At 43.7% G+C, this 13,067-nt stretch overlaps 1 protein-coding gene across 8 annotated transcripts in view; it reads left to right on the top strand.

Annotated features, from left to right (window-relative positions):
- Nucleotides 1-679: 679 nt before the first annotated feature.
- SORBS3 (sorbin and SH3 domain containing 3) overlaps nucleotides 680-13,067 on the top strand; it is a 125,752-nt gene continuing 113,364 nt past the window's right edge. For 6 of the 8 annotated variants that reach the window (XM_082255775.1, XM_082255781.1, XM_082255779.1 and 3 more), the window contains exons 1-3: nucleotides 680-856; nucleotides 1,365-1,472; nucleotides 7,081-7,239. In XM_082255775.1, the coding sequence (XP_082111901.1) occupies nucleotides 1,365-1,472; nucleotides 7,081-7,239 (267 nt within the window). In that variant the 5' untranslated portion in view covers nucleotides 680-856. The other 2 variants (XM_082255777.1, XM_082255776.1) reach the window with 2 other exon arrangements.

Raw genomic sequence — 13,067 nt, forward strand, 5'->3', positions numbered from 1 at the left:
CATTTGTGTGGATGTTACTTGCAGGTCAAAACATAATATGTTCCCGGATGTGAGCAGATTGTCAGACTGTTGCTTACCAAATACACTTCTTCATGGAAACGATATTCCCTGAACGCAGTGGCCTCTTTTAGGAAAATAATATGACTTGACACACTGCAAAAAATGGTTTAAGAATGATTTAAGGAACACAACAATGAGTTTGAGGTGTTGACTTGGCCTCCAAATTCACCAAATCTCAATACAATTGAGAATCAAGTCCAATCTATGGAGGCCCCACCTCACAACTCCAATCTATGGAGGCCCCACCTCACAACTTACAGGACCTAAATTATCTGCTACTGACTGCTTGGTGCCAGAGATACCACAGCATACCTTCAGAGGTCTAGTGGAGTCCATGTCTCGACAGGTCAGGGCTGTTTTGGTGGTAAACGGGAGACCTACTCAATATTAGGTGGGTGGTAATAAGTGTATTTAATGATGAATTAGCACAATCCAGCATAAATAATGAAACCTCTGCAGCTACAGGTCTGTATTGTGTTATGTAATTTTGTGTTGTTCTCTCTAGTTTGCCCCATCATTTTTTCCTATCACAAGTTCTGCATCCAACTTTTCCCGACCTCTGTGTGAGTCACCTCTCTCCTCCCGAGCACATTCTCTCCTTCTTCCACTCTGTCTCCCTCCCTCCATCTCTCTGCTTGCAACCACTGCCATCCCCATCCTTTCTCTTCCCCGCCATCCCTGCTCTGCTTTCTCTCCTCTGCCATCTTTTTCCTTCTACTGCTATTAAACATTATCTAGCCTGTAGGGCAGAGTTCAGAGGGTGTGTGAGTGTCACAAACGGGACACGCAGGGCAGGGTGTGTACAATGTAGCATGGAAAATATACAGCCGGGGTGTGTGTGGTGCTGCACTGTAGTGAAGGGTGTGTGCTTCAACTTTTGCAGAACACTAGAAAAGTTTTTTTCTGCACATAAGTGTGTGACAACAGATGTCATTGTCGGATCTGGTGTGACGTGCACAGTGTTGTGTAACCTGTGTGAGTATTCCTTTGTTGTGGGGTGACAGGCTGCCAGGTATCCAGGACTGTGTACAGGGAGCATGGCAGTGTGTTGTGAGTGGCAGTGATGTGTGTATACAGGTGGTAATATGAAGATTGGTGCTTGGTATGTATAAGAAATGACTGTGATGACATCAAATTGAGAGCAGAGCACTGTATAGAGGTTTGCACTACCTGGGTAAACTCTGAGTTGGTGTTCTCTGCCCTGGTGACCTCTTCCCGGGTGTGCTCTGCTCTGATGTGCTCTGAATTGGTCTGCTCTGGGGTGCTCTGTGCTGCAGGTTGATGTGTGCTCTCTGTTCCTCTAGATGGCGCTGCAGTGGGTAGAGACAGATCTCCAGTTATCACTAGATGACTTCATCCCTCCGCACCTGCAGAGGAAGAGCAGGTCCAGCAACAATCACACAGAAGACCAGGTAAGTTTACACCTTATGCTGCAGGAAGACCCAGGGATTCCTGCAGGATTTTAACAAACTTTGTAGCAGAGTCCGACAATTTTCTGTTCTGAAGATAAAGCTGTTTGTTCTACTATGTCCTTAGAGGACTGATTCCTAAATACGAGGGTCTGCACCCATTGTAACCACCTGTTGCACTTTCAGTGTTCTAATGAGGAAAGTGTTATGGCACTTTTCCACTGCAAGTACCGGCTAGTACCGGCTTGGCTCTACTCGGCCCTGCTTGGCCCGGTTTTCTTTTCCACTGCTGGTACCGCATGGTATAGTGTCGGAACGGTTCGGTACGGTTCGGTACGGTACGGTATAGGTTTGCTTTTCCACTAAAGTAGTACTAAAGTTAAGTGGGTGGGATAACAACGGGGTGGGTGGGATTCTCTGACCAATCAGTGGCTAGTAGTGACTGCATGCAAAGGATTGTGGGATATGGTACCAGTTTGGTACCTGTTGGAACCACAATTGAGTAGGTACTGTTTTTTCAGAGCCGTACCGTACCGTTCGGTTCCATGCAGTGGAAAAGCAAACCTATACCGTACCGTACCGAACCGTTCCGACCCTATACCATGCGGTACCAGCAGTGGAAAAGCACAAAAGCGTGCCGAAGCGGTACGGTTCCATGCAGTGGAAAAGCGCCATTAGTGTCTCTATTCCTTTTAGGCCTTGCTCACATGGTCATTGACAGCGTACACCTGTGCGATGGCTGTGTTTGCCCCTATGGGGATGCACAGGTGTTCTCTGTGTCTCAGTTGACATAAATGGGACTGCCTGAACGGGGATGCATGGAACACCTGTGCATCTCTATGCGGGCAAATGTTGCCCTCACACTGGTATACACTGTCATACGCATATGTCAAAGAGGCCTTAAAAGTATTCAATTATAAGACTTGGTTTACAAATTAAGCAGTGCTTACCATCCCTCTGAAATGCATTCTGTGGCTTATCACTTTTTAGAGGTGCTTAACAGGCATTGAGGAGGCAAAATGTTGCCTTGTCACTGCCTGTTCTAAGCCTGTAAAAGCGCATGATATGCATTTGCAGGGTACTTGTGGTGCAGTCCAATTTACTTGAAAAAGACATAGATCATTTTTGGTGTGGTCGCAAAGCATTGCAGCCGTGGCATGTGTACACCCCTGACCGACTGCCTTTGCACCCTGTGGCTTGTTTTCTTTTAAATGACAGCATCTGCAGAGGAGCTCCATCATTAATAAAAATACAAGCCTACTACAACAGGTCACGTACTACACTAGTATCTCTCCGACTGAGGTTGTTGTGGGTTTGTGTTTTTGTGAATGGTGGTCCTTTTGTGCAACCACTGCCATTCACAAGAACACACATGTGGGTGGTGGGCAGTTCTGGACTCGGTCACGTTCGTGTTTTATGTACAAGTAAGGTAGCAGAGGAGACAAAGACAGGGGCTACAATATTACATGTATTGAGAAAAGGACTGAGATATAAGTTGCAAACCACCACTCCCAATCACCCAGCGCTTAAGCACTACTAATGTGCATATGTATTAAAGGAAAAACAATATGGGAAAAGAAAAAGAAAGCTGCTGCCTAAACATATAAAACACAATAAAAGTGCATATCACCCCAATGATAATCAAGAGAGGTATACACAAGCAGCGCTGCTTGTGTATATTTCTCTTGATTATCATTGGGGTGATATGCACTTTTATTGAATATTACATGTATGGCTTCAGAATGTAGATGGGTGGGGGCACCAGTACTGGCTGTAACTCCCACTTAGCAACACGCATAATTTGGGCTTCAGCCTGGGGAGGAACTACAGCCAGTTTTCACAGTATTTAAAACATTTTTGCTTTACCTAAATACTGCTCAGATTGGAATGGGGACAAGCGTGATGTACACTGGGTCCCCTGGGGGAGTTGAGAAGCATTATATACCTGTCACTATGTTACTTATTTTTTAAAGCTGAATTCCAGGTATGGTTTGTATTTTACAGGTACATGTGGGTTTGCTGTAGAAGCAGGTAACCAATGTAGTAGTCACCACTGCTAGAGCGATCACCGCAGTCTTCTGGATCCCATGCCCAAGGCTGCACAGTTGCAATCCAGCGAATGCCTCAATTTCCTCATTGAATGCAAAACCTTCTCTGATTGGATGAGGTTTAGAGGCAGGTGGTGGCATCGCAATCTCTAGAGCCCAAAGACAGATGAAGTCCAAATAGGACCCCAGACAAGGATAGCAGGTTTGCCCCCTCCATCCCTTTGATGTTGATAAGGAAACATAAGCACAGAGAAGTTCCTTCATTTGTATTGCTTGTACTGCCATGGTCCTATCGGAAACAAAATGCCTTCAGGTGCTTCCTCCCTTGTGAAATGACAGGCAGGTGTGCAGCTTTGACCAAATACACTATCTAGGCGTATGAATGTCGCAGCTGGACCCTCCGGACATTCCTAGGGCCCTAGGCTGACTCCTGCCTAAAGCTGGCCATACATTATACAATATTCTTATTCAATATCCTTTAGATTTACTTTCAACTATGCAGTGCAAGGGCCTGCCTGATTGCATACAAATGGAAAGTGTTTAAGTCTGACCTCTTATTATATGGTCTTGGTAAATCTAAAGGAAAATTGTACAAGAAAATTGCATATGTAAGTTTCCTTGTGAATAATCTACATCCCTGGTACACTAATGTGTATATTTGAATCCTTCACTGCAATACCAAGAGATAGCCTGCCCTTTCCTGATTCACACTTATTGTCTATTGGCTTACTGGTCTAATGGGCAATATGATAGGTTACCATACAAGCCAATAGGAAGTTGGGGAAGGGGCAGGGTGGCTTTTAACACTCCAGGGAAATTGTCATCATTTTGCAAACTAGAGTCCCTTCAGACTCAGGACTCTGTGGCACTCAGATGGGCATGTTTGTATTACTGGCAGATTCTTTAAAAATCGTAAAGTGTAAGTGTAGACAAACAGCTAAGAGCACTTTCACACTGCTTTGCAACAAAACTGCATGAAAAACGCATATGCATTATTGTCACGTTTTTGACGCCTTTTTGGTGCATTACATTAAATTTACTGCAGCGCATGGTGCGTTTATGTTCCGTTTTAAAAAAAAAATGTTGATGTATTTGCATTGTGTTTTGACTATTCCCCCCCCCCTCCTTTTCATCACAGAGAACTTCCCACGGGCATGTTGCATTTTTTATGCATTTTTGATGCAGTTTCCATTAATTTTAATAGGGAGGTACGTTTTTGGTTCGTTTTTTTTTTTTTTTCTACCTGACCAAACATGCACCAAAAATGCAGCAACCAGGATTTTTTTAAAATGCAACTTAATCGCAACTGGCCTGTATGAAGAGCTACAAAGGATTTAGAGATGCATTTTCCTTCAGCATTTCTTCAGTTTTTCTTTTTAAACCGAAGAACTGAACAAAACGGGATGAGTGTGAAAGCATCCTAAATGTACAGGTGAAATTCATACAGTATGTGTGAACTGCCTCCCTTCCAAAAATGTTTACTTATATACAGCTGGTTAGACACTATAGAAAGTCTACTATTTACTTTTCTCTGCTGAAGTCAAGGCAATACTGATTGGTAAGTCCAGTAGGACAGTGAAGGAGCAGCTGAGATCATCTCTGTTTTTTCTCCTCCAATCAGCAAGTTCCATTTATTAATTGTATTATTGTTTATGAATAAACGAACAAATGATTTACTATTGATAGTTATTGTAATTACACTATATTACCAAAAGTATTGGGACGCCTGCCTTTACACGCACATGAACTTTAATGGCATTCCAGTCTTAGTCCGTAAGGTTCAATATTGAGTTGGCCCACCCTTTGCAGCTATAACAGCGTCAACTCTTCTGGGAAGGCTGTCCACAAGGTTTAGGAGTGTGTCTATGGGAATGTTTGACCGCTCTTCCAGAAGCGCATTTGTGAGGTCAGGGACTGATGTGGACAAGCTGACCTGGCTCCCAGTCTCCGCTCTAATTCATCCCAAAGGTGTTCTATCTGGTTGAGGTCAGGACTCTGTGCAGGCCAATCATGTTCCTCCACTCCAAACTCTCTCATCCATGTCTTTATGGACCTTGTATTGTGCACTTGTGCGCAGTCATGTTGGACTAGGGAGGGGCCATCCCACCAGGTTGGCAGCATGAAATTGTCCAAAATGTCTTGGTATGCTGATGCCTTAAAGCTGGATACACACTATCCAACTTTTGTGGTTAGATTTCCTTCAGATTTACCTTTTCTATGTAGTGCAAGGGCCTGCCAGATTGCATACAAATTGAAAGTGTTTAGATTTGACCTCATATTATATGGTTTTGGTAAGTCTAAAGGAAAAAGTCTTCAGAAAATCTTATAGTGTGTATGGCCCATAAGAGTTCCCTTCATTGGAACTAAGGGGCCAAGCCCAACTCCTGAAAAACAACCCCACACCCTAATCCCCCCTCCGCAACATGATTTGGACCAGTGCACAAAGCAAGGTCCATAAAGACATGGATGAGCATGTTTGGGGTGGAGGAATTGGACTGGCCTGACCTCAACCTGATATAACACGTTTGGGATGAATTTTAAGTGGAGACTACAAGCAATGCCTTCTCGTCCAACATCAGTGCCTGACCTCACAAATGTGCTTCTGGAAGAATGGTCAAACATTCCCATAGACCAGGAACATTGGCACCCCAGATGTTTTGGAACTACATTTCCCATGATGCTCATGCACTCTACAGTGTAGTTGAGTATCATAGGAACTGTAGTTCCAAAATATCTGGGGTGACAAGGTTTGCCATTACTGCCATCGACACACTCATAAACCTTGTGGACAGCCTTCCCAGAAGAATTAAAACTGTTATAGCTGCAGAGTGGGCCATCTCGATATTGAACCCTACAGACTAAGACTGGGATGCCATTAAAGCTCATGTGTGCGTAAAGGCAGGCGTCCCAATACTTTTGGTAATATAGTGTATATTATAATTATTATATAAATGAATGCACTGTGCAATGCAGCAAAAACCTGATAGGCTTAAAGCGCTGCAGTCATCAAAGGAAGAGCTACAGAATGAATTGAACGAAGACATAAAGGGATTAAATGAGGATCTCTTTTATCTGAATAAGAGTACTGAAGATAAAGAAACATTGACCCGGTTCTGTATTTCCCAATCACAAACAGTGCATATATCTAAAATAATGTCACAATGAATGGGGTTTATTTAAAGTGATAAGGTGAAGGCCAACATCAGGAGAAGAGTTGAAAAAGCTGGTGGCTAGGACTGTTGGTGTGGTTTGTGAAGGGCCTGACTAAAATAGCATGTGGATTGTCACACATCTGTATAGCATGCTGATGGAAGTCTAGAAATTTGGCAAAAGCAATTAAGCCTGGATGTTCATGTTTTCTATATTTTACAATTCTCCCTATCATCAAGTAGATCTGCTTCGAGCAAAATGTCTGAAAGTTTCATATTTAGTCCTATGTGTTTATTGCCCAGTGTAGGCTTCCCGACACTAGAAATCCTAAAAGAAGGGACTTTGAAGTATCACAGCTAGACCATCTTGATTACAGGACCTAAATTGTTCATTACATCCTAATATAAATACAGGTGATCTCTGATGATGAAGACCATATATACAAAGCAACATTGGTGCTCACCTCTGAAGACACATGGGACAGCCCAAGTCCGCGTACACAGAGGCGCTGGATCCGCTATAAAGGCATTGGGCCTACAGATGAAGATGGACTGCCCTTCGCGTCCAGATCTGTAAGTGTTTAGTGTGTGTGGAGGTCAATTACTCTTATGGTGTGCACTGTGCACCCCACCTTTCTGTTTTAGATTTTAACAGATCCCCTGATTAAATCAATATATTGGTGAAGAATGTTGGGTGTTTTATTTATTTTTTCCTTTAGTTCAGGGTTTAGGCACTAGAACAAAAATATATTTTTGCTCCAACCTGGTGAGCAAACAAAAAAGACATTCCTATAGACTTGGTAGCAAAAAGAAAAAGTTATGATAGAAAAAAAAGAGTATTTTAGCAAAAGGAATACAGTAATCCCCCGCTCCATCGCGGTTCAGTTTTTGCAGTCCCGGTAATTCGTGTTTTTTTTTGTAATGTTATTTTACTATATAAATCATTAAAAATGAAATATTTTTGTGTTTTCCATAGCTCTTGCTATGTCTCTTAGTATCTTTTATGTGTTTAAATGAGTTTCTATTGTTTTAACCACCTCCCACCCGGGCCATTGTAGATATACGGCCAGGCGGGAGTCTCGTCCTTCTGAATGGACGTTCCGGAACGTCCTTCAGAAGGAGAGAGATCGCGCCGCCGCGGGCACGCGCAGCGGCGCGATCTCGATGTGCCTGTGTCCCTCGGACACAGAGCAACATCATTCGGCAGGAGGGCCCTGTGATTGGCCCTCCTGGTCACATGACGGCTGTGTCCAATCACAGCCGTCATGTAATGTAAATAGAGCCTTTGTAACTGCTTCAATCTCTTCTCCTCACTGACAGATCCTGTCAGTGAGGAGAAGAGGGATGATCGGTGCTGCTGCGGGGGTGATCAGTGAGTATTTCTAATTACTCACTGATCACAGGGGGGTCTGTGCTGGTAATCAGAACATTGATTACCAGTGCAGCCCTGGGGGGGGGGGAGGGGTGCCACTAAGCCACCAGGGATGCCCACCCATGACCACCAGGGATGCCCACCATGGCCACCAGGGATGGCAAGCAGGGCTCAGGGAGCCCCCCAGTGCCCTCCCTATCAGTGTTGCCCACCAATGCCATCTATCAGTGCTGCCCACCAGTGCCGTTATTGCCATCTATCAGTGCCGCCCACCAGTGCCCATTATTGCCCACCAGTGCTGCCTATCAGTGCACAGCAGTGCCCCCCATCAGTGCCGATCAGTGCCGCCAATCAGTGCCGATCATTGCCGCCCAACAGTGCCACCTATCAGTGCCGCCAATCAGTGCCCATCAGCGCTGCCTATCAGTGCCCATCAGCGCTGCCTATCAGTGCCCACCAATGCTGCATATCAGTGCTATCTATCAGTGCCACATATCAGTGCCCATCAGTGCTGCATATCAGTGCTACCTATCAGTGCCCATCAGTGCTGCATATCAGTGCCACCCCATCAGTGTCTCCTCATCAGTGCCTGTCAGTGTGGCATCATCAGTGCTCATCAGTGCAGGAAAAAACATATCTATTTACAAAATGTTATAACCTAAACAAAAAAACTTTTTTTTTTTTTTCTTTCAAACTTTTCAGTCTTTTTTTATTTGTGCACCAAAAAAGAAAAAACCTGACGGTGATCAAATACCACCAAAAGAAAGCTCCATTTGTGGGGAAAAAATGACACAAATTTGGTTTAGGTACAGCGTTGCATGACTGCGCAATTGTCATTCAAATTGCAACAGCGCTAAAAGCTGAAAATTGGTCTGGGAAGGAAGGGGGTTTAAGTGCCCTGTATTGAGGTGGTTAAAAGTGTGTTTAAAGACCTTAAAATGCTTCTACACGTACAGTGACAGTAAAATAAACATGCGTACAATGCATTTTAATAGGGTTTTTCTATTTCGCGGAATTTCACTTTTCGCGGCTGGGTCCGGAACTTAACCCCCGCAATGGAGGGGGGTTTACTGTATATTGTACTACTCTAGCTGTCTCTCTTCTCTATCTCCTATATCTATAGTCTCTTCTAGATGATGGGAGGTTAGTCATTAGTCCCTGGTCTGACTATAAGTATACCATAGGGTATGATACAAAGAATCTCTACATTGCCTTTTATTTTAAAAGATAATCTAAAGATTATATTTTACATTCTGGAGTATGATTTGTAGGCTGCGGGTTCCTTATGATATTACAATTGCTGTATTTCCCATAGGACAATCAAACACATTGTTTGTTTTTGTAAAGCATCTCCTTACCTAAAGTAGAACTATAGGCAAAACTTTTTTTCATTTTGGATAGAGTAAGGGAGGAATATAACCCCTGTCAGATTTGTTTTTCGCCATCTCTGTTTCATTGCATTTCCCTTTACTTCCTGTCCCATAGCCAAACAGAAAATAAGAGGAAATCCCTGCAAATTAAGGGAATTTCTTGGGGACCCCCAGGTCACCAAAACTAGTTTTCCCAATTGGAAGATTTTCCCTTTATTACTTTTCTGGGGACAACACGATTTTGGGATTTTCTTTTACTTTTATTGAGAACAGCAAGCAGGACAAATAGAGAGGGTCCATCTCCTTAAAGGGGTTGTAAAGGTTCATTTTTTTTTAAATAAAGAGAGCAGCCTCGATCCTCCTCTTCTGGGGTGCCACGGTGGCGCTCCTGGTTCATCCTCTTCATCAGGTGCCCCCACGGAAAGCCGCTTTCCATGGGGACACTCGTGCGGGCATGTTTCCGAGTCCTGCTGCTGCGTCTATTGACACAGACAGCGGGACCTGGCTCCACTCCCACTCCCATGTCACTGGATTTGATTGCAAGCAGTGGGAGCCAATAGCTCCTGCTGCTTTCAGTCTGTCTAATGAGATGAGAGCCAGTGGCTGGAGCTGCTGGGCTCGTGCATGGTGCTGGAACGAATGGGGCTCAGGTAAGAAAAAGGGTGGGGGCGCTGCAACAAAGAAGGTTTTTCACCTTAATGCATAGAATACATTAAGGTGAAAAACTTTGAGACCTTACAATCTCTTTAACGGGAACACAGACTGCAATAAAAACTGACAGATGTTATAATCTCTCTCCCTTCTATCCAAAACTAAAGAACAAAATGTTGCTTTTAGTTGTACTTTAGGCTGGCCATACATTATACAATTTTCTATAGATTTACCTTCAACTATGTAGTGCAAAGAGCCTGTCTGATTGCATATGAATTGAAGGTGTTTAGGTTTGATGTCATATTATATGGTTTTGGTAAATCTAAAGAAAAATTGTACTAGGAAATTGTATAACATATGGCCAGTCTTAAGGCCCGTATACAGGATACGAAAATCGGAAGGAAAATTTCGTCCTAGGAACGATCTGCCAATTTTCGGATTGTTAGTATAGTGCTTTCGACAGCCGATTACAAATTTTGGGACGACATAAACTGGATGTGTAGGCTATAAAATTTTTATCGTACGTCAACACAACGTCTGATTTTCGTTTAATTAGTACAGTTTTCGTCTGAAAAAAATCATAAGAGCAAGACTAGGCATGCTCAGAAACGAAAACGCATACAAAACAATTCAACACATGACATCACTTCTGAAGTTGAATTCTGTCATACGGGAATTTTCGTATGAAAATAACCTCTTCACTTTGAACATGAGACTAGCATGCAACAAAAAACGGACGACAGATCTTCGATAATCTGATCGTGTGTACGAGGCTTTAGTCCCTGGTGTTCTAGAAGGCTGTCAGACCCCTTTGTCCTAAAGAGTAGAATATATTTTTGTGATTTCTAGAATCTATGTGAAAACATCTTTGCCCATAACAAAATATTATTCTACAATTAATTCTACCTACTTCTGCCCAGTCCTCCCCATGATCCAAAGTCAACAAAAAGAAATCCCAAACATTGGGTACCCTTGCAATGTGCAACATAATTCAACTTTAACAAATAAACCTTGTGTTACAAAGAAGGCAGGGATACCCACTATAGGGCCCTATTTCACTGGTCTTATTTATATCTGAAAGGATGCCCTCTGTGTGTTAATCTAAATACATGATATGTGTTACATATGTAGCAGGATTCCCAGCCATTTTGCTGGATATGGGTCCCCCTGGGTCACCGGGTGCAACAAAAGTACCTTTGTGCATGTTCCTCCATATGTGAGCGCTGAGACAATGACCAGTCGTGTATTTTTGGGTTTTTATATTTATTGAGAACTTGGATAGGAGAAGGGATGAGTGGGATACTCCTTTGGCTCAACTATGTACAATTTACAGGGGACAACTGAAAAATGCCTGTTGGCGCTGACTTGACACTGGCTTGATGCCGGTCAATGCCGGTTAACGCTGGTTTGCTGCCTGTTAACACTGAACTGACTTCTGACCACTTCCTTGTGTCTAAAAGTCCTTTTGAAGCTCCCTCTGGCACTCCTTGTTGAGGTAGCTACTTGTATAACTGCTGCACTGCTGAACACTTCAGGGCCCACACGGCACCCTCTTTCACACACTTATCTTCAGGGCTTAGACACTGGCACCCCCTTTCTAAGCCTTCTCTACTGGTTAGCTGGCTCCCGGATCCCTCTGACCTTCTGGAGTGGTCCCCTATCCTAGGCAGACCCCTGGGCAGTTTACAGTACTCACGACTCTGCTTTCCAGGAAACTTCTGCCCAGCAGCTCCACTCGGTTCACAGCACACTGGATCCCTCCCTGCAGCTCAGCTCAACCTTCTGTCCTCTAGGCCGACTGCCAAGGACACTTTCCTGACGCTGACAGGAGGAAAGACAGCCGTCACCCTTCTCCTGGGACTCTGCTTCCCACCAAAGACATCCTTTCATGTGTTCCTCTCAGACTTATACCTCATCCCAGGGTGCTTTGCGGCAGATTCTGCCCTCTGGGATAGATTCAAGCCCTCTGGGATAGATTCAAGCCCTGATGTGTTATTGGCCATAAGAGCCCTCATTGGACACAGTGGGGAGACTCCTCAGACTCAACGGAGACACCTGGAAACACATGACAACCTTGCTGAATGATCAGGCCCCCCTGATAAGCAGACAGGGCCATATACATGCTTTTTTCTTAGCACCTACCTAGGAGGGTGCTACACATATACTGCTTATAGGTCAATGTCATAGCAAATAGGAAGAGTTAAATATTAGCCAGGATTTCAAGCTATTGTAAAGTAAATATACAATGTAAAACTAAATAACTTTAAAATAATGGTTTGGAGTTCTAAAGTACTGTATTCCTGCAATAGAAAGGGACTCTGGTGTTTGTTTTTCCAATACCTCCAGAGGCATTGGTTAACAGTGTTCACCAAAGAGACGATAGATTTTGCTGATTTGATTCATGTGACAATACTCAAAGATTTTATCAGTGCTAAACTCATCTTAGCTGCATTTAACATTCAAGGTTTAAAGAGCACCGTTTGTAGTATCCATGAGTATAAATGCCTTCCAGTGTCCAGTCCACTTTTTAGACATTTTTGTCATTTTGGAGGACACATTTGTGCAGTGGTGGCCCATTCATTGGGGGCGCAGGGGCAGGTCCATCTGAGGCCCCCCCCCCCCGACTGATGGAGCACCAGCCGCCACTGCATTTGTGTACCATAAAATAGAGGTGTAGCGCTAATATAAAAATTAACTAACATCAAGTCCACATCCAAGCAGAAGAAGACCCCAGTAAAAGCGTTCACTCCAAACTGGATGATCTTCTTAGTGGTGGAAAGATATAGAAGAGAACTGTCACCATAAAAGATCACACAGCCTCTTACCAGATATCTATGATCCTCATTACAGGGATCACAGACAGCAGGGATCTGGACCAGGTAATGATAACCGAAAAGGAATCTCCCAGCGTTCCACTTGAATCTGATGTCCCTCTCACAGATCATCAGTACATGCAGAACACTCCTCATGGTGCAGCACAATTAAAGATGTTTATTCGCACAAACATG

Source organism: Pelophylax lessonae, assembly GCF_965119305.1.
Source record: "Pelophylax lessonae genome assembly, chromosome: 4".
NCBI lineage: Eukaryota > Metazoa > Chordata > Amphibia > Anura > Ranidae > Pelophylax > Pelophylax lessonae.